The 20,279-nt window shown below is 42.3% G+C and overlaps 1 protein-coding gene across 1 annotated transcript in view; it reads left to right on the top strand.

The window, feature by feature from the left end:
- LOC146561271 (filamin-A-like) overlaps positions 1–19,299 on the top strand; it is a 28,625-nt gene extending 9,326 nt beyond the window's left edge. Inside the window, exons 10-29 of the mRNA XM_085243187.1 lie at positions 1,072–1,254; positions 1,311–1,332; positions 1,419–1,532; positions 1,737–1,852; positions 5,427–5,568; positions 5,666–5,698; positions 5,785–5,898; positions 6,103–6,218; positions 9,781–9,922; positions 10,020–10,052; positions 10,139–10,252; positions 10,457–10,572; positions 14,138–14,275; positions 14,377–14,479; positions 14,562–14,609; positions 14,814–14,929; positions 18,481–18,622; positions 18,720–18,752; positions 18,839–18,952; positions 19,157–19,299. Of these exons, the coding sequence (XP_085099313.1) occupies positions 1,072–1,254; positions 1,311–1,332; positions 1,419–1,532; positions 1,737–1,852; positions 5,427–5,568; positions 5,666–5,698; positions 5,785–5,898; positions 6,103–6,218; positions 9,781–9,922; positions 10,020–10,052; positions 10,139–10,252; positions 10,457–10,572; positions 14,138–14,275; positions 14,377–14,479; positions 14,562–14,609; positions 14,814–14,929; positions 18,481–18,622; positions 18,720–18,752; positions 18,839–18,952; positions 19,157–19,299 (2,082 nt within the window). The remainder of the gene's footprint in view (positions 1–1,071; positions 1,255–1,310; positions 1,333–1,418; positions 1,533–1,736; positions 1,853–5,426; positions 5,569–5,665; positions 5,699–5,784; positions 5,899–6,102; positions 6,219–9,780; positions 9,923–10,019; positions 10,053–10,138; positions 10,253–10,456; positions 10,573–14,137; positions 14,276–14,376; positions 14,480–14,561; positions 14,610–14,813; positions 14,930–18,480; positions 18,623–18,719; positions 18,753–18,838; positions 18,953–19,156) is intronic.
- Positions 19,300–20,279: the final 980 nt, after the last annotated feature.

The following is a 20,279-nucleotide window of genomic DNA, read 5'->3' as shown; positions in this document are numbered from 1 at the left end:
TAAGCTGTTGTTAGAATTTATTTAATTCGGTGCAATTACTTTTTCATATAGGACCAAGTATGTTTGGATAGCTTTTTCCCCTTGAAAACTGCCGTTTAATATTAGACATTCTTGTCTAATATTAACATTTATTGATCTGAAACGTGTAAGTGTGACAAATATGGAATAAGATACGAAATGAGAAAGGAGGCAAATATTTTTTCACAGCGCTATAGTCTGTAAATGATCTTTTGGCTATAGTAGATCTTTGACTTGTTCCTTTTTTAATTGTTTGTTTAAAATAGTTTTCTCTAGGTTAAGGCGTACGGTCCAGGCCTACAGAGCAGTGGTCTGGCTGTTGGAAAACCCAGTGAACTCACAGTTGATGCCAAGCAAGGAGGAAAAGCTCCTCTGAAAATTATAGCCCAGGTATATCTGGCTTTGTATATGATCACAAATATGTTAAATATATTGTATGTACCGTATTTTTCGGACTATGAGTCGCACTTAAAATCCTTTAATTATCTCTCAAAAATCGACAGTGCGCCTTATGTATGAATTGTGGTTGTGCTTACTGACCTTGAACCGATTTTATGTAATACACGGCGCTTAAAAATCTGTCAAAAAATGTTTTAGTACGACTTTGGTAAGCTACGAAGTCGCACCGCTTGATGGATTGTCGGAGCATTACGGCTACGTAGTCAGGAGCCTGGCGGAGTGATACGTACTGTGCTGCAACATAATATTACTGTATTGTGTGTGGATCATGACCCCAAAATGCCACCTGTTAAGAGACATGCTGACGAAGCGGATTTCAAACTCAAGGCTGTCAGTCACGCAGTAGAACATGAGAATAGAGCAGCTGCGAGAGATTTCAACATGAATGAATCAATGGTACGGAAGTGGAGGAAGCAAGAAGAAAGAGTTGAGTAAAGTTTGACTTATCTGGCTGTTTTGTTTCGCTTAATGCGTTTTATAGTCCAGTGCGCCTCATGTATGAAACCAGACCTGTTCATCGACAGTGCGCCTTATGGTCCGAAAAATACAGTGTGTTAAATCTGATTGAACTATAATCCCTTGTCTTCTGCACAGGATGGTGAAGTCAATTCTGTGGATGTCCAGGTTAAGGATAATAGCAACAGCACATACACCTGCACCCCACGTAAGCCTGTGAAGCACACTGTGATGGTCTCCTGGGGAGACGCTAACATCCCTGAGAGTCCATTCAGGGGGAGTATGCACTCACACACTCTCACTTTCACTCTGGCATGCAAGGTTTGCCTTTTCTTCTCACTGAAAAGTCTCTTGAGTTTTGGTGTTTGTGCCCTCAGAGCAGGCTGTCATCCAAACAAGGTGAAGGTCTCTGACCCTGGAGTGGCAAAGACGGGCCTGAAAGCCTTCCAGCCAACATACTTCACTGAAGGCGGGCTCTGCTGCAGATATTCCACTGGACATAGGCGAGCTTGACCTCAGCCAGCTGACAGCCCCTCTTACAACACCCTCAGGCCCAGAGGAGCCCTGCCTGCTGAAGATGCTGCGTAACGCTCACATTGGTGAGTGTCCGTCTGATAAGTGAGAAGTTTGCTAAACAATGAGACTCATCAGAATCCAAATACTTTATTAACCCTTAAGTAAAAGACAGAGGGGGAAAGTAATAAAAGTTAAAGCGTGGAGAAAGAAGCAGGAGCAACTGAAACGGGCTGCATGCACACACAAGAATAAGCGTTGTTAACATCTGTTTTGTCGGTCTGTCTTAGGAATCTCGTTTGTTCCCAGGGAGATTGGTGAGCACCTTGTTAACATCAAGAAGAACGCCCGTCATGTTCCCAGCAGCCCAATTGCTGTTATGATCAAGCAGTCAGGGATTGGTGACGTGTGCGTGTGCGTGGACCGTGGCTGACCAAAGCCAGGACTTTTCAGCCTTGAGAGTTCATCATTGATGCAGGTATATGCTCAGTGAAAGCATAAATACTGTGATATTTTTCTTTTTAAACATTCAAATAGAATATAATATGAGAATTTCGATGTGAAATTTAACCTTTAAGTGACTAGTACTTTGAGAACTGCCATCAATTACACAATGAAGTTCATTTACATACAGGTTATTGTATTAGTAATGCTATATTGTACATAGAGACAGAATATGACATGAAGGGCTACTGACCACAGAAAAGTAAAAGGTAACTGGGCCTAAAGACTAACGGGAGAGAAACACGCTTTCTGTGATTCTATTTGTGTTTTTGTGCTAATCTTGGATATCTTAGGTTGTCTCATTACTGTCATATATGTCCTGTCATTAAAACACTGGCTTCTAACAACTAACAGTGTCTCGAAAATAATTTAATAAATAAACAAATAATATGGATGCATGACTTTTAACTTGTCTATTTTTTAGGCTGAACACTGCTGCTAATGTGACTTAGGTAAATGGTTTCAGGCTCTCCCCTCCTGAGTTTGACAAACGTTCAGGATCAGAAAATGTGTGACTCACAGGTGCTGTAGCGTATGGCCACAGCTTCACTCTGAGCTCCATCTCCATAGAGTGCAGACAGTGATATCTCATACTCCTTAAGACACAGGACAACAGTTTATTGAGATATTGTATTTTTTTTACTTCATAATATGTACCCCAACAATCCAATAGTTCTTCCCCACCTGTCTCAGGTCGCCTCCACTTAGTGAGGTAAGAAACATCATCATCAGCTGCAGCTTCCCAGCGCACTGTCATGTCACTGTCTGAGAAATTAGTTACCCTAAGGTCAGAAGGAGGAGGCACCTTCACTAGAAGATTCGTGCAAATTTGATATATTTGACTTCTCTGTTTTTTTTCTCTCTGAATTATTTTTGAAAAGGAAAAATAATAATTTGAATGTGAAGCAAAACATGTATGGTGCTCGGTAAAGATGACACACCGACCCACTCCTTTTTTGTTTTTGTTTTTTGTTTGAGAAAGTTTGTTTTCATATTAAAGCAGTGTCAGTGACGTCATTCTACCCGACTACCACAGGTAAAGAAAAGCCTGAATCTGTAGATCTTTTTCTTTTGTTTTTGTCTAAAACACAAGAAATAAAAAAGGCAAAAAAGCCAGGGAAACATAGGAAATAATGTTTTGTCAGGCAATGACTTGTTGGCACAAGAAGAGTGGTCGTTGGTAGCCATGACAACAAGGAGGTGTGTTTGTTGCTGGCAGGTAAATGAAAAAAAGCAAAGCAAAGAAAAAAAGTGAGGGGAAGCCCAGGCTACGAGGGGTCATCCCTTGGAATTTTCACTCCAAGATCGCCCGCCTGGACCTCCCCCTAGCAGGTGAACATACAGAGGGAAGTGAGCCGAGGGCTCGAACCCGGGCCTGTATGTTGCTAGCCTGCTAGCCCGCCACATGTGGCCACATGACGGGCGAAGAGAATGGGGCAAATTGTTCTATTTAAAGAGCACTACGCGCACATCGTGCGATCAGCCTTTTCCATTAGCTGGAGACCACACATTTTTGCACTCAAAAATAGCGGCGGGGCCTCAGTCTGTCTGTGGGGCATCGGGTATACCGGCCATTTGCCCGGTGGGCCGATGCTCATTTTGCCTTTTAAATGGCCCAATGTTTTGTTGTTGTATTTGTTGTTGTCTTTTTTTCCTAACTGTGTAAACAGTGAAAGGTGGCGGATTGGACAGATGCTGGCAGACGTGTAAAAATAACTCAGTTGTTTGGTAGTGGCTATGGTGGAGCTTTCACACATTCAGTCAAATTAGCAAGTGGTGGAGGCCAGCAGGTGGATGGGGGAAAGGACTGGAGGTGGAGAGACGCAAGGCGGCCGCCAGTCCGACTGTCAGGTGAAATGAGCTTCAGGTAAGAAGTTATGACCTGCAGTCTATCTGGGTCAAACCAAGTTTAGGTGGAGTTTATTTTCCTTGTGCTAACTTTTTACAGTCAGTTACAATAACTCGTACTGTGTACTAGCTAGCATGATGGAGTTTCTGTACAGTTGGGTGGGTGCTATGATGTTACTGGTGAACTTTATTTTATTCATATGGTTAGTTAGTAGAGTTGCCAACCGTGCCATAAAAAACGGAATCCTCTGGTATTCACAGTTAATATTATGCGTTTTGTATTGAGCTGAAAATAAAAGCGATTTGTCCCGTACTTCAGCTACAATAAAAAAAAGACAAAAAGCTGGAGTTATTCTGTGTCTTTGCTGCACAGCTGCCTCTTCTTCTCTCGTTCTCCCTCTCCTGCTGCTACTTCAATCATGAAACTGATCAATGATCAGCTGATCGGCGTTTCTGCCACAAGTCCCGTCTCTCTTGCTTGTTTATCTCCCGCTTTGCGCCAGAAAGAGGAAACTAGCAGAGGTCGTGTTAAACAGCAGAAGCGCCTTTAAACTTGATAAGCTGTTGTTAGAATTTATTTAATTCGGTGCAATTACTTTTTCATATAGGACCAAGTATGTTTGGATAGCTTTTTCCCCTTGAAAACTGCCGTTTAATATTAGACATTCTTGTCTAATATTAACATTTATTGATCTGAAACGTGTAAGTGTGACAAATATGGAATAAGATACGAAATGAGAAAGGAGGCAAATATTTTTTCACAGCGCTATAGTCTGTAAATGATCTTTTGGCTATAGTAGATCTTTGACTTGTTCCTTTTTTAATTGTTTGTTTAAAATAGTTTTCTCTAGGTTAAGGCGTACGGTCCAGGCCTACAGAGCAGTGGTCTGGCTGTTGGAAAACCCAGTGAACTCACAGTTGATGCCAAGCAAGGAGGAAAAGCTCCTCTGAAAATTATAGCCCAGGTATATCTGGCTTTGTATATGATCACAAATATGTTAAATATATTGTATGTACCGTATTTTTCGGACTATGAGTCGCACTTAAAATCCTTTAATTATCTCTCAAAAATCGACAGTGCGCCTTATGTATGAATTGTGGTTGTGCTTACTGACCTTGAACCGATTTTATGTAATACACGGCGCTTAAAAATCTGTCAAAAAATGTTTTAGTAGGACTTTGGTAAGCTACGAAGTCGCACCGCTTGATGGATTGTCGGAGCATTACGGCTACGTAGTCAGGAGCCTGGCGGAGTGATACGTACTGTGCTGCAACATAATATTACTGTATTGTGTGTGGATCATGACCCCAAAATGCCACCTGTTAAGAGACATGCTGACGAAGCGGATTTCAAACTCAAGGCTGTCAGTCACGCAGTAGAACATGAGAATAGAGCAGCTGCGAGAGATTTCAACATGAATGAATCAATGGTACGGAAGTGGAGGAAGCAAGAAGAAAGAGTTGAGTAAAGTTTGACTTATCTGGCTGTTTTGTTTCGCTTAATGCGTTTTATAGTCCAGTGCGCCTCATGTATGAAACCAGACCTGTTCATCGACAGTGCGCCTTATGGTCCGAAAAATACAGTGTGTTAAATCTGATTGAACTATAATCCCTTGTCTTCTGCACAGGATGGTGAAGTCAATTCTGTGGATGTCCAGGTTAAGGATAATAGCAACAGCACATACACCTGCACCCCACGTAAGCCTGTGAAGCACACTGTGATGGTCTCCTGGGGAGACGCTAACATCCCTGAGAGTCCATTCAGGGGGAGTATGCACTCACACACTCTCACTTTCACTCTGGCATGCAAGGTTTGCCTTTTCTTCTCACTGAAAAGTCTCTTGAGTTTTGGTGTTTGTGCCCACAGATGAATATCAGAGCAGGCTGTCATCCAAACAAGGTGAAGGTCTCTGACCCTGGAGTGGCAAAGACGGGCCTGAAAGCCTTCCAGCCAACATACTTCACTGAAGGCGGGCTCTGCTGCAGATATTCCACTGGACATAGGCGAGCTTGACCTCAGCCAGCTGACAGCCCCTCTTACAACACCCTCAGGCCCAGAGGAGCCCTGCCTGCTGAAGATGCTGCGTAACGCTCACATTGGTGAGTGTCCGTCTGATAAGTGAGAAGTTTGCTAAACAATGAGACTCATCAGAATCCAAATACTTTATTAACCCTTAAGTAAAAGACAGAGGGGGAAAGTAATAAAAGTTAAAGCGTGGAGAAAGAAGCAGGAGCAACTGAAACGGGCTGCATGCACACACAAGAATAAGCGTTGTTAACATCTGTTTTGTCGGTCTGTCTTAGGAATCTCGTTTGTTCCCAGGGAGATTGGTGAGCACCTTGTTAACATCAAGAAGAACGCCCGTCATGTTCCCAGCAGCCCAATTGCTGTTATGATCAAGCAGTCAGGGATTGGTGACGTGTGCGTGTGCGTGGACCGTGGCTGACCAAAGCCAGGACTTTTCAGCCTTGAGAGTTCATCATTGATGCAGGTATATGCTCAGTGAAAGCATAAATACTGTGATATTTTTCTTTTTAAACATTCAAATAGAATATAATATGAGAATTTCGATGTGAAATTTAACCTTTAAGTGACTAGTACTTTGAGAACTGCCATCAATTACACAATGAAGTTCATTTACATATAGGTTATTGTATTAGTAATGCTATATTGTACATAGAGACAGAATATGACATGAAGGGCTACTGACCACAGAAAAGTAAAAGGTAACTGGGCCTAAAGACTAACGGGAGAGAAACACGCTTTCTGTGATTCTATTTGTGTTTTTGTGCTAATCTTGGATATCTTAGGTTGTCTCATTACTGTCATATATGTCCTGTCATTAAAACACTGGCTTCTAACAACTAACAGTGTCTCGAAAATAATTTAATAAATAAACAAATAATATGGATGCATGACTTTTAACTTGTCTATTTTTTAGGCTGAACACTGCTGCTAATGTGACTTAGGTAAATGGTTTCAGGCTCTCCCCTCCTGAGTTTGACAAACGTTCAGGATCAGAAAATGTGTGACTCACAGGTGCTGTAGCGTATGGCCACAGCTTCACTCTGAGCTCCATCTCCATAGAGTGCAGACAGTGATATCTCATACTCCTTAAGACACAGGACAACAGTTTATTGAGATATTGTATTTTTTTTACTTCATAATATGTACCCCAACAATCCAATAGTTCTTCCCCACCTGTCTCAGGTCGCCTCCACTTAGTGAGGTAAGAAACATCATCATCAGCTGCAGCTTCCCAGCGCACTGTCATGTCACTGTCTGAGAAATTAGTTACCCTAAGGTCAGAAGGAGGAGGCACCTTCACTAGAAGATTCGTGCAAATTTGATATATTTGACTTCTCTGTTTTTTTTCTCTCTGAATTATTTTTGAAAAGGAAAAATAATAATTTGAATGTGAAGCAAAACATGTATGGTGCTCGGTAAAGATGACACACCGACCCACTCCTTTTTTGTTTTTGTTTTTTGTTTGAGAAAGTTTGTTTTCATATTAAAGCAGTGTCAGTGACGTCATTCTACCCGACTACCACAGGTAAAGAAAAGCCTGAATCTGTAGATCTTTTTCTTTTGTTTTTGTCTAAAACACAAGAAATAAAAAAGGCAAAAAAGCCAGGGAAACATAGGAAATAATGTTTTGTCAGGCAATGACTTGTTGGCACAAGAAGAGTGGTCGTTGGTAGCCATGACAACAAGGAGGTGTGTTTGTTGCTGGCAGGTAAATGAAAAAAAGCAAAGCAAAGAAAAAAAGTGAGGGGAAGCCCAGGCTACGAGGGGTCATCCCTTGGAATTTTCACTCCAAGATCGCCCGCCTGGACCTCCCCCTAGCAGGTGAACATACAGAGGGAAGTGAGCCGAGGGCTCGAACCCGGGCCTGTATGTTGCTAGCCTGCTAGCCCGCCACATGTGGCCACATGACGGGCGAAGAGAATGGGGCAAATTGTTCTATTTAAAGAGCACTACGCGCACATCGTGCGATCAGCCTTTTCCATTAGCTGGAGACCACACATTTTTGCACTCAAAAATAGCGGCGGGGCCTCAGTCTGTCTGTGGGGCATCGGGTATACCGGCCATTTGCCCGGTGGGCCGATGCTCATTTTGCCTTTTAAATGGCCCAATGTTTTGTTGTTGTTGTCTTTTTTTCCTAACTGTGTAAACAGTGAAAGGTGGCGGATTGGACAGATGCTGGCAGACGTGTAAAAATAACTCAGTTGTTTGGTAGTGGCTATGGTGGAGCTTTCACACATTCAGTCAAATTAGCAAGTGGTGGAGGCCAGCAGGTGGATGGGGGAAAGGACTGGAGGTGGAGAGACGCAAGGCGGCCGCCAGTCCGACTGTCAGGTGAAATGAGCTTCAGGTAAGAAGTTATGACCTGCAGTCTATCTGGGTCAAACCAAGTTTAGGTGGAGTTTATTTTCCTTGTGCTAACTTTTTACAGTCAGTTACAATAACTCGTACTGTGTACTAGCTAGCATGATGGAGTTTCTGTACAGTTGGGTGGGTGCTATGATGTTACTGGTGAACTTTATTTTATTCATATGGTTAGTTAGTAGAGCCAACCGTGCCATAAAAAACGGAATCCTCTGGTATTCAGAGTTAATATTATGCGTTTTGTATTGAGCTGAAAATAAACGCGATTTGTCCCGTACTTCAGCTACAATAAAAAAAAGACAAAAAGCTGGAGTTATTCTGTGTCTTTGCTGCACAGCTGCCTCTTCTTCTCTCGTTCTCCCTCTCCTGCTGCTACTTCAATCATGAAACTGATCAATGATCAGCTGATCGGCGTTTCTGCCACAAGTCCCGTCTCTCTTGCTTGTTTATCTCCCGCTTTGCGCCAGAAAGAGGAAACTAGCAGAGGTCGTGTTAAACAGCAGAAGCGCCTTTAAACTTGATAAGCTGTTGTTAGAATTTATTTAATTCGGTGCAATTACTTTTTCATATAGGACCAAGTATGTTTGGATAGCTTTTTCCCCTTGAAAACTGCCGTTTAATATTAGACATTCTTGTCTAATATTAACATTTATTGATCTGAAACGTGTAAGTGTGACAAATATGGAATAAGATACGAAATGAGAAAGGAGGCAAATATTTTTTCACAGCGCTATAGTCTGTAAATGATCTTTTGGCTATAGTAGATCTTTGACTTGTTCCTTTTTTAATTGTTTGTTTAAAATAGTTTTCTCTAGGTTAAGGCGTACGGTCCAGGCCTACAGAGCAGTGGTCTGGCTGTTGGAAAACCCAGTGAACTCACAGTTGATGCCAAGCAAGGAGGAAAAGCTCCTCTGAAAATTATAGCCCAGGTATATCTGGCTTTGTATATGATCACAAATATGTTAAATATATTGTATGTACCGTATTTTTCGGACTATGAGTCGCACTTAAAATCCTTTAATTATCTCTCAAAAATCGACAGTGCGCCTTATGTATGAATTGTGGTTGTGCTTACTGACCTTGAACCGATTTTATGTAATACACGGCGCTTAAAAATCTGTCAAAAAATGTTTTAGTAGGACTTTGGTAAGCTACGAAGTCGCACCGCTTGATGGATTGTCGGAGCATTACGGCTACGTAGTCAGGAGCCTGGCGGAGTGATACGTACTGTGCTGCAACATAATATTACTGTATTGTGTGTGGATCATGACCCCAAAATGCCACCTGTTAAGAGACATGCTGACGAAGCGGATTTCAAACTCAAGGCTGTCAGTCACGCAGTAGAACATGAGAATAGAGCAGCTGCGAGAGATTTCAACATGAATGAATCAATGGTACGGAAGTGGAGGAAGCAAGAAGAAAGAGTTGAGTAAAGTTTGACTTATCTGGCTGTTTTGTTTCGCTTAATGCGTTTTATAGTCCAGTGCGCCTCATGTATGAAACCAGACCTGTTCATCGACAGTGCGCCTTATGGTCCGAAAAATACAGTGTGTTAAATCTGATTGAACTATAATCCCTTGTCTTCTGCACAGGATGGTGAAGTCAATTCTGTGGATGTCCAGGTTAAGGATAATAGCAACAGCACATACACCTGCACCCCACGTAAGCCTGTGAAGCACACTGTGATGGTCTCCTGGGGAGACGCTAACATCCCTGAGAGTCCATTCAGGGGGAGTATGCACTCACACACTCTCACTTTCACTCTGGCATGCAAGGTTTGCCTTTTCTTCTCACTGAAAAGTCTCTTGAGTTTTGGTGTTTGTGCCCACAGATGAATATCAGAGCAGGCTGTCATCCAAACAAGGTGAAGGTCTCTGACCCTGGAGTGGCAAAGACGGGCCTGAAAGCCTTCCAGCCAACATACTTCAATGAAGGCGGGCTCTGCTGCAGATATTCCACTGGACATAGGCGAGCTTGACCTCAGCCAGCTGACAGCCCCTCTTACAACACCCTCAGGCCCAGAGGAGCCCTGCCTGCTGAAGATGCTGCGTAACGCTCACATTGGTGAGTGTCCGTCTGATAAGTGAGAAGTTTGCTAAACAATGAGACTCATCAGAATCCAAATACTTTATTAACCCTTAAGTAAAAGACAGAGGGGGAAAGTAATAAAAGTTAAAGCGTGGAGAAAGAAGCAGGAGCAACTGAAACGGGCTGCATGCACACACAAGAATAAGCGTTGTTAACATCTGTTTTGTCGGTCTGTCTTAGGAATCTCGTTTGTTCCCAGGGAGATTGGTGAGCACCTTGTTAACATCAAGAAGAACGCCCGTCATGTTCCCAGCAGCCCAATTGCTGTTATGATCAAGCAGTCAGGGATTGGTGACGTGTGCGTGTGCGTGGACCGTGGCTGACCAAAGCCAGGACTTTTCAGCCTTGAGAGTTCATCATTGATGCAGGTATATGCTCAGTGAAAGCATAAATACTGTGATATTTTTCTTTTTAAACATTCAAATAGAATAAAATATGAGAATTTCGATGTGAAATTTAACCTTTAAGTGACTAGTACTTTGAGAACTGCCATCAATTACACAATGAAGTTCATTTACATATAGGTTATTGTATTAGTAATGCTATATTGTACATAGAGACAGAATATGACATGAAGGGCTACTGACCACAGAAAAGTAAAAGGTAACTGGGCCTAAAGACTAACGGGAGAGAAACACGCTTTCTGTGATTCTATTTGTGTTTTTGTGCTAATCTTGGATATCTTAGGTTGTCTCATTACTGTCATATATGTCCTGTCATTAAAACACTGGCTTCTAACAACTAACAGTGTCTCGAAAATAATTTAATAAATAAACAAATAATATGGATGCATGACTTTTAACTTGTCTATTTTTTAGGCTGAACACTGCTGCTAATGTGACTTAGGTAAATGGTTTCAGGCTCTCCCCTCCTGAGTTTGACAAACGTTCAGGATCAGAAAATGTGTGACTCACAGGTGCTGTAGCGTATGGCCACAGCTTCACTCTGAGCTCCATCTCCATAGAGTGCAGACAGTGATATCTCATACTCCTTAAGACACAGGACAACAGTTTATTGAGATATTGTATTTTTTTTACTTCATAATATGTACCCCAACAATCCAATAGTTCTTCCCCACCTGTCTCAGGTCGCTTCCACTTAGTGAGGTAAGAAACATCATCATCAGCTGCAGCTTCCCAGCGCACTGTCATGTCACTGTCTGAGAAATTAGTTACCCTAAGGTCAGAAGGAGGAGGCACCTTCACTAGAAGATTCGTGCAAATTTGATATATTTGACTTCTCTGTTTTTTTTCTCTCTGAATTATTTTTGAAAAGGAAAAATAATAATTTGAATGTGAAGCAAAACATGTATGGTGCTCGGTAAAGATGACACACCGACCCACTCCTTTTTTGTTTTTGTTTTTTGTTTGAGAAAGTTTGTTTTCATATTAAAGCAGTGTCAGTGACGTCATTCTACCCGACTACCACAGGTAAAGAAAAGCCTGAATCTGTAGATCTTTTTCTTTTGTTTTTGTCTAAAACACAAGAAATAAAAAAGGCAAAAAAGCCAGGGAAACATAGGAAATAATGTTTTGTCAGGCAATGACTTGTTGGCACAAGAAGAGTGGTCGTTGGTAGCCATGACAACAAGGAGGTGTGTTTGTTGCTGGCAGGTAAATGAAAAAAAGCAAAGCAAAGAAAAAAAGTGAGGGGAAGCCCAGGCTACGAGGGGTCATCCCTTGGAATTTTCACTCCAAGATCGCCCGCCTGGACCTCCCCCTAGCAGGTGAACATACAGAGGGAAGTGAGCCGAGGGCTCGAACCCGGGCCTGTATGTTGCTAGCCTGCTAGCCCGCCACATGTGGCCACATGACGGGCGAAGAGAATGGGGCAAATTGTTCTATTTAAAGAGCACTACGCGCACATCGTGCGATCAGCCTTTTCCATTAGCTGGAGACCACACATTTTTGCACTCAAAAATAGCGGCGGGGCCTCAGTCTGTCTGTGGGGCATCGGGTATACCGGCCATTTGCCCGGTGGGCCGATGCTAATTTTGCCTTTTAAATGGCCCAATGTTTTGTTGTTGTTGTCTTTTTTTCCTAACTGTGTAAACAGTGAAAGGTGGCGGATTGGACAGATGCTGGCAGACGTGTAAAAAGAACTCAGTTGTTTGGTAGTGGCTATGGTGGAGCTTTCACACATTCAGTCAAATTAGCAAGTGGTGGAGGCCAGCAGGTGGATGGGGGAAAGGACTGGAGGTGGAGAGACGCAAGGCGGCCGCCAGTCCGACTGTCAGGTGAAATGAGCTTCAGGTAAGAAGTTATGACCTGCAGTCTATCTGGGTCAAACCAAGTTTAGGTGGAGTTTATTTTCCTTGTGCTAACTTTTTACAGTCAGTTACAGTAACTCGTACTGTGTACTAGCTAGCATGATGGAGTTTCTGTACAGTTGGGTGGGTGCTATGATGTTACTGGTGAACTTTATTTTATTCATATGGTTAGTTAGTAGAGTTGCCAACCGTGCCATAAAAAACGGAATCCTCTGGTATTCAGAGTTAATATTATGCGTTTTGTATTGAGCTGAAAATAAAAGCGATTTGTCCCATACTTCAGCTACAATAAAAAAAAGACAAAAAGCTGGAGTTATTCTGTGTCTTTGCTGCACAGCTGCCTCTTCTTCTCTCGTTCTCCCTCTCCTGCTGCTACTTCAATCATGAAACTGATCAATGATCAGCTGATCGGCGTTTCTGCCACAAGTCCCGTCTCTCTTGCTTGTTTATCTCCCGCTTTGCGCCAGAAAGAGGAAACTAGCAGAGGTCGTGTTAAACAGCAGAAGCGCCTTTAAACTTGATAAGCTGTTGTTAGAATTTATTTAATTCGGTGCAATTACTTTTTCATATAGGACCAAGTATGTTTGGATAGCTTTTTCCCCTTGAAAACTGCCGTTTAATATTAGACATTCTTGTCTAATATTAACATTTATTGATCTGAAACGTGTAAGTGTGACAAATATGGAATAAGATACGAAATGAGAAAGGAGGCAAATATTTTTTCACAGCGCTATAGTCTGTAAATGATCTTTTGGCTATAGTAGATCTTTGACTTGTTCCTTTTTTAATTGTTTGTTTAAAATAGTTTTCTCTAGGTTAAGGCGTACGGTCCAGGCCTACAGAGCAGTGGTCTGGCTGTTGGAAAACCCAGTGAACTCACAGTTGATGCCAAGCAAGGAGGAAAAGCTCCTCTGAAAATTATAGCCCAGGTATATCTGGCTTTGTATATGATCACAAATATGTTAAATATATTGTATGTACCGTATTTTTCGGACTATGAGTCGCACTTAAAATCCTTTAATTATCTCTCAAAAATCGACAGTGCGCCTTATGTATGAATTGTGGTTGTGCTTACTGACCTTGAACCGATTTTATGTAATACACGGCGCTTAAAAATCTGTCAAAAAATGTTTTAGTAGGACTTTGGTAAGCTACGAAGTCGCACCGCTTGATGGATTGTCGGAGCATTACGGCTACGTAGTCAGGAGCCTGGCGGAGTGATACGTACTGTGCTGCAACATAATATTACTGTATTGTGTGTGGATCATGACCCCAAAATGCCACCTGTTAAGAGACATGCTGACGAAGCGGATTTCAAACTCAAGGCTGTCAGTCACGCAGTAGAACATGAGAATAGAGCAGCTGCGAGAGATTTCAACATGAATGAATCAATGGTACGGAAGTGGAGGAAGCAAGAAGAAAGAGTTGAGTAAAGTTTGACTTATCTGGCTGTTTTGTTTCGCTTAATGCGTTTTATAGTCCAGTGCGCCTCATGTATGAAACCAGACCTGTTCATCGACAGTGCGCCTTATGGTCCGAAAAATACAGTGTGTTAAATCTGATTGAACTATAATCCCTTGTCTTCTGCACAGGATGGTGAAGTCAATTCTGTGGATGTCCAGGTTAAGGATAATAGCAACAGCACATACACCTGCACCCCACGTAAGCCTGTGAAGCACACTGTGATGGTCTCCTGGGGAGACGCTAACATCCCTGAGAGTCCATTCAGGGTGAGTATGCACTCACACACTCTCACTTTCACTCTGGCATGCAAGGTTTGCCTTTTCTTCTCACTGAAAAGTCTCTTGAGTTTTGGTGTTTGTGCCCACAGATGAATATCAGAGCAGGCTGTCATCCAAACAAGGTGAAGGTCTCTGACCCTGGAGTGGCAAAGACGGGCCTGAAAGCCTTCCAGCCAACATACTTCACTGAAGGCGGGCTCTGCTGCAGATATTCCACTGGACATAGGCGAGCTTGACCTCAGCCAGCTGACAGCCCCTCTTACAACACCCTCAGGCCCAGAGGAGCCCTGCCTGCTGAAGATGCTGCGTAACGCTCACATTGGTGAGTGTCCGTCTGATAAGTGAGAAGTTTGCTAAACAATGAGACTCATCAGAATCCAAATACTTTATTAACCCTTAAGTAAAAGACAGAGGGGGAAAGTAATAAAAGTTAAAGCGTGGAGAAAGAAGCAGGAGCAACTGAAACGGGCTGCATGCACACACAAGAATAAGCGTTGTTAACATCTGTTTTGTCGGTCTGTCTTAGGAATCTCGTTTGTTCCCAGGGAGATTGGTGAGCACCTTGTTAACATCAAGAAGAACGCCCGTCATGTTCCCAGCAGCCCAATTGCTGTTATGATCAAGCAGTCAGGGATTGGTGACGTGTGCGTGTGCGTGGACCGTGGCTGACCAAAGCCAGGACTTTTCAGCCTTGAGAGTTCATCATTGATGCAGGTATATGCTCAGTGAAAGCATAAATACTGTGATATTTTTCTTTTTAAACATTCAAATAGAATATAATATGAGAATTTCGATGTGAAATTTAACCTTTAAGTGACTAGTACTTTGAGAACTGCCATCAATTACACAATGAAGTTCATTTACATACAGGTTATTGTATTAGTAATGCTATATTGTACATAGAGACAGAATATGACATGAAGGGCTACTGACCACAGAAAAGTAAAAGGTAACTGGGCCTAAAGACTAACGGGAGAGAAACACGCTTTCTGTGATTCTATTTGTGTTTTTGTGCTAATCTTGGATATCTTAGGTTGTCTCATTACTGTCATATATGTCCTGTCATTAAAACACTGGCTTCTAACAACTAACAGTGTCTCGAAAATAATTTAATAAATAAACAAATAATATGGATGCATGACTTTTAACTTGTCTATTTTTTAGGCTGAACACTGCTGCTAATGTGACTTAGGTAAATGGTTTCAGGCTCTCCCCTCCTGAGTTTGACAAACGTTCAGGATCAGAAAATGTGTGACTCACAGGTGCTGTAGCGTATGGCCACAGCTTCACTCTGAGCTCCATCTCCATAGAGTGCAGACAGTGATATCTCATACTCCTTAAGACACAGGACAACAGTTTATTGAGATATTGTATTTTTTTTACTTCATAATATGTACCCCAACAATCCAATAGTTCTTCCCCACCTGTCTCAGGTCGCCTCCACTTAGTGAGGTAAGAAACATCATCATCAGCTGCAGCTTCCCAGCGCACTGTCATGTCACTGTCTGAGAAATTAGTTACCCTAAGGTCAGAAGGAGGAGGCACCTTCACTAGAAGATTCGTGCAAATTTGATATATTTGACTTCTCTGTTTTTTTTCTCTCTGAATTATTTTTGAAAAGGAAAAATAATAATTTGAATGTGAAGCAAAACATGTATGGTGCTCGGTAAAGATGACACACCGACCCACTCCTTTTTTGTTTTTGTTTTTTGTTTGAGAAAGTTTGTTTTCATATTAAAGCAGTGTCAGTGACGTCATTCTACCCGACTACCACAGGTAAAGAAAAGCCTGAATCTGTAGATCTTTTTCTTTTGTTTTTGTCTAAAACACAAGAAATAAAAAAGGCAAAAAAGCCAGGGAAACATAGGAAATAATGTTTTGTCAGGCAATGACTTGTTGGCACAAGAAGAGTGGTCGTTGGTAGCCATGACAACAAGGAGGTGTGTTTGTTGCTGGCAGGTAAATGAAAAAAAGCAAAGCAAAGAAAAAAAGTGAGGGGAAGCCCAGGCTACGAGGGGTCATCCCTTGGAATTTTCACTCCAAGATCGCCCGCCTGGACCTCCCCCTAGCAGGTGAACATACAGAGGGAAGTGAGCCGAGGGCTCGAACCCGGGCCTGTATGTTGCTAGCCTGCTAGCCCGCCACATGTGGCCACATGACGGGCGAAGAGAATGGGGCAAATTGTTCTATTTAAAGAGCACTACGCGATCAGCCTTTTCCATTAGCTGGAGACCACACATTTTTGCACTCAAAAATAGCGGCGGGGCCTCAGTCTGTCTGTGGGGCATCGGGTATACCGGCCATTTGCCCGGTGGGCCGATGCTCATTTTGCCTTTTAAATGGCCCAATGTTTTGTTGTTGTTGTCTTTTTTTCCTAACTGTGTAAACAGTGAAAGGTGGCGGATTGGACAGATGCTGGCAGACGTGTAAAAAGAACTCAGTTGTTTGGTAGTGGCTATGGTGGAGCTTTCACACATTCAGTCAAATTAGCAAGTGGTGGAGGCCAGCAGGTGGATGGGGGAAAGGACTGGAGGTGGAGAGACGCAAGGCGGCCGCCAGTCCGACTGTCAGGTGAAATGAGCTTCAGGTAAGAAGTTATGACCTGCAGTCTATCTGGGTCAAACCAAGTTTAGGTGGAGTTTATTTTCCTTGTGCTAACTTTTTACAGTCAGTTACAATAACTCGTACTGTGTACTAGCTAGCATGATGGAGTTTCTGTACAGTTGGGTGGGTGCTATGATGTTACTGGTGAACTTTATTTTATTCATATGGTTAGTTAGTAGAGCCAACCGTGCCATAAAAAACGGAATCCTCTGGTATTCAGAGTTAATATTATGCGTTTTGTATTGAGCTGAAAATAAACGCGATTTGTCCCGTACTTCAGCTACAATAAAAAAAAGACAAAAAGCTGGAGTTATTCTGTGTCTTTGCTGCACAGCTGCCTCTTCTTCTCTCGTTCTCCCTCTCCTGCTGCTACTTCAATCATGAAACTGATCAATGATCAGCTGATCGGCGTTTCTGCCACAAGTCCCGTCTCTCTTGCTTGTTTATCTCCCGCTTTGCGCCAGAAAGAGGAAACTAGCAGAGGTCGTGTTAAACAGCAGAAGCGCCTTTAAACTTGATAAGCTGTTGTTAGAATTTATTTAATTCGGTGCAATTACTTTTTCATATAGGACCAAGTATGTTTGGATAGCTTTTTCCCCTTGAAAACTGCCGTTTAATATTAGACATTCTTGTCTAATATTAACATTTATTGATCTGAAACGTGTAAGTGTGACAAATATGGAATAAGATACGAAATGAGAAAGGAGGCAAATATTTTTTCACAGCGCTATAGTCTGTAAATGATCTTTTGGCTATAGTAGATCTTTGACTTGTTCCTTTTTTAATTGTTTGTTTAAAATAGTTTTCTCTAGGTTAAGGCGTACGGTCCAGGCCTACAGAGCAGTGGTCTGGCTGTTGGAAAACCCAGTGAACTCACAGTTGATGCCAAGCAAGGAGGAAAAGCTCCTCTGAAAATTATAGCCCAGGTATATCTGGCTTTGTATATGATCACAAATATGTTAAATATATTGTATGTACCGTATTTTTCGGACTATGAGTCGCACTTAAAATCCTTTAATTATCTCTCAAAAATCGACAGTGCGCCTTATGTATGAATTGTGGTTGTGCTTACTGACCTTGAACCGATTTTATGTAATACACGGCGCTTAAAAATCTGTCAAAAAATGTTTTAGTAGGACTTTGGTAAGCTACGAAGTCGCACCGCTTGATGGATTGTCGGAGCATTACGGCTACGTAGTCAGGAGCCTGGCGGAGTGATACGTACTGTGCTGCAACATAATATTACTGTATTGTGTGTGGATCATGACCCCAAAATGCCACCTGTTAAGAGACATGCTGACGAAGCGGATTTCAAACTCAAGGCTGTCAGTCACGCAGTAGAACATGAGAATAGAGCAGCTGCGAGAGATTTCAACATGAATGAATCAATGGTACGGAAGTGGAGGAAGCAAGAAGAAAGAGTTGAGTAAAGTTTGACTTATCTGGCTGTTTTGTTTCGCTTAATGCGTTTTATAGTCCAGTGCGCCTCATGTATGAAACCAGACCTGTTCATCGACAGTGCGCCTTATGGTCCGAAAAATACAGTGTGTTAAATCTGATTGAACTATAATCCCTTGTCTTCTGCACAGGATGGTGAAGTCAATTCTGTGGATGTCCAGGTTAAGGATAATAGCAACAGCACATACACCTGCACCCCACGTAAGCCTGTGAAGCACACTGTGATGGTCTCCTGGGGAGACGCTAACATCCCTGAGAGTCCATTCAGGGGGAGTATGCACTCACACACTCTCACTTTCACTCTGGCATGCAAGGTTTGCCTTTTCTTCTCACTGAAAAGTCTCTTGAGTTTTGGTGTTTGTGCCCACAGATGAATATCAGAGCAGGCTGTCATCCAAACAAGGTGAAGGTCTCTGACCCTGGAGTGGCAAAGACGGGCCTGAAAGCCTTCCAGCCAACATACTTCAATGAAGGCGGGCTCTGCTGCAGATATTCCACTGGACATAGGCGAGCTTGACCTCAGCCAGCTGACAGCCCCTCTTACAACACCCTCAGGCCCAGAGGAGCCCTGCCTGCTGAAGATGCTGCGTAACGCTCACATTGGTGAGTGTCCGTCTGATAAGTGAGAAGTTTGCTAAACAATGAGACTCATCAGAATCCAAATACTTTATTAACCCTTAAGTAAAAGACAGAGGGGGAAAGTAATAAAAGTTAAAGCGTGGAGAAAGAAGCAGGAGCAACTGAAACGGGCTGCATGCACACACAAGAATAAGCGTTGTTAACATCTGTTTTGTCGGTCTGTCTTAGGAATCTCGTTTGTTCCCAGGGAGATTGGTGAGCACCTTGTTAACATCAAGAAGAACGCCCGTCATGTTCCCAGCAGCCCAATTGCTGTTATGATCAAGCAGTCAGGGATTGGTGACGTGTGCGTGTGCGTGGACCGTGGCTGACCAAAGCCAGGACTTTTCAGCCTTGAGAGTTTATCATTGATGCAGGTATATGCTCAGTGAAAGCATAAATACTGTGATATTTTTCTTTTTAAACATTCAAATAGAATAAAATATGAGAATTTCGATGTGAAATTTAACCTTTAAGTGACTAGTACTTTGAGAACTGCCATCAATTACACAATGAAGTTCATTTACATATAGGTTATTGTATTAGTAATGCTATATTGTACATAGAGACAGAATATGACATGAAGGGCTACTGACCACAGAAAAGTAAAAGGTAACTGGGCCTAAAGACTAACGGGAGAGAAACACGCTTTCTGTGATTCTATTTGTGTTTTTGTGCTAATCTTGGATATCTTAGGTTGTCTCATTACTGTCATATATGTCCTGTCATTAAAACACTGGCTTCTAACAACTAACAGTGTCTCGAAAATAATTTAATAAATAAACAAATAATATGGATGCATGACTTTTAACTTGTCTATTTTTTAGGCTGAACACTGCTGCTAATGTGACTTAGGTAAATGGTTTCAGGCTCTCCCCTCCTGAGTTTGACAAACGTTCAGGATCAGAAAATGTGTGACTCACAGGTGCTGTAGCGTATGGCCACAGCTTCACTCTGAGCTCCATCTCCATAGAGTGCAGACAGTGATATCTCATACTCCTTAAGACACAGGACAACAGTTTATTGAGATATTGTATTTTTTTTACTTCATAATATGTACCCCAACAATCCAATAGTTCTTCCCCACCTGTCTCAGGTCGCCTCCACTTAGTGAGGTAAGAAACATCATCATCAGCTGCAGCTTCCCAGCGCACTGTCATGTCACTGTCTGAGAAATTAGTTACCCTAAGGTCAGAAGGAGGAGGCACCTTCACTAGAAGATTCGTGCAAATTTGATATATTTGACTTCTCTGTTTTTTTTCTCTCTGAATTATTTTTGAAAAGGAAAAATAATAATTTGAATGTGAAGCAA

Source organism: Mchenga conophoros, linkage group LG13 (genome assembly GCF_057382185.1).
Source record: "Mchenga conophoros isolate Kocher_MC1m ecotype Shallow Benthic linkage group LG13, M_conophoros_male_GT1.1, whole genome shotgun sequence".
Classification (NCBI taxonomy): domain Eukaryota; kingdom Metazoa; phylum Chordata; class Actinopteri; order Cichliformes; family Cichlidae; genus Mchenga; species Mchenga conophoros.
Note: the sequence above shows the minus strand (reverse complement) of the source record. Positions and strands in the feature narration are given on the sequence as shown.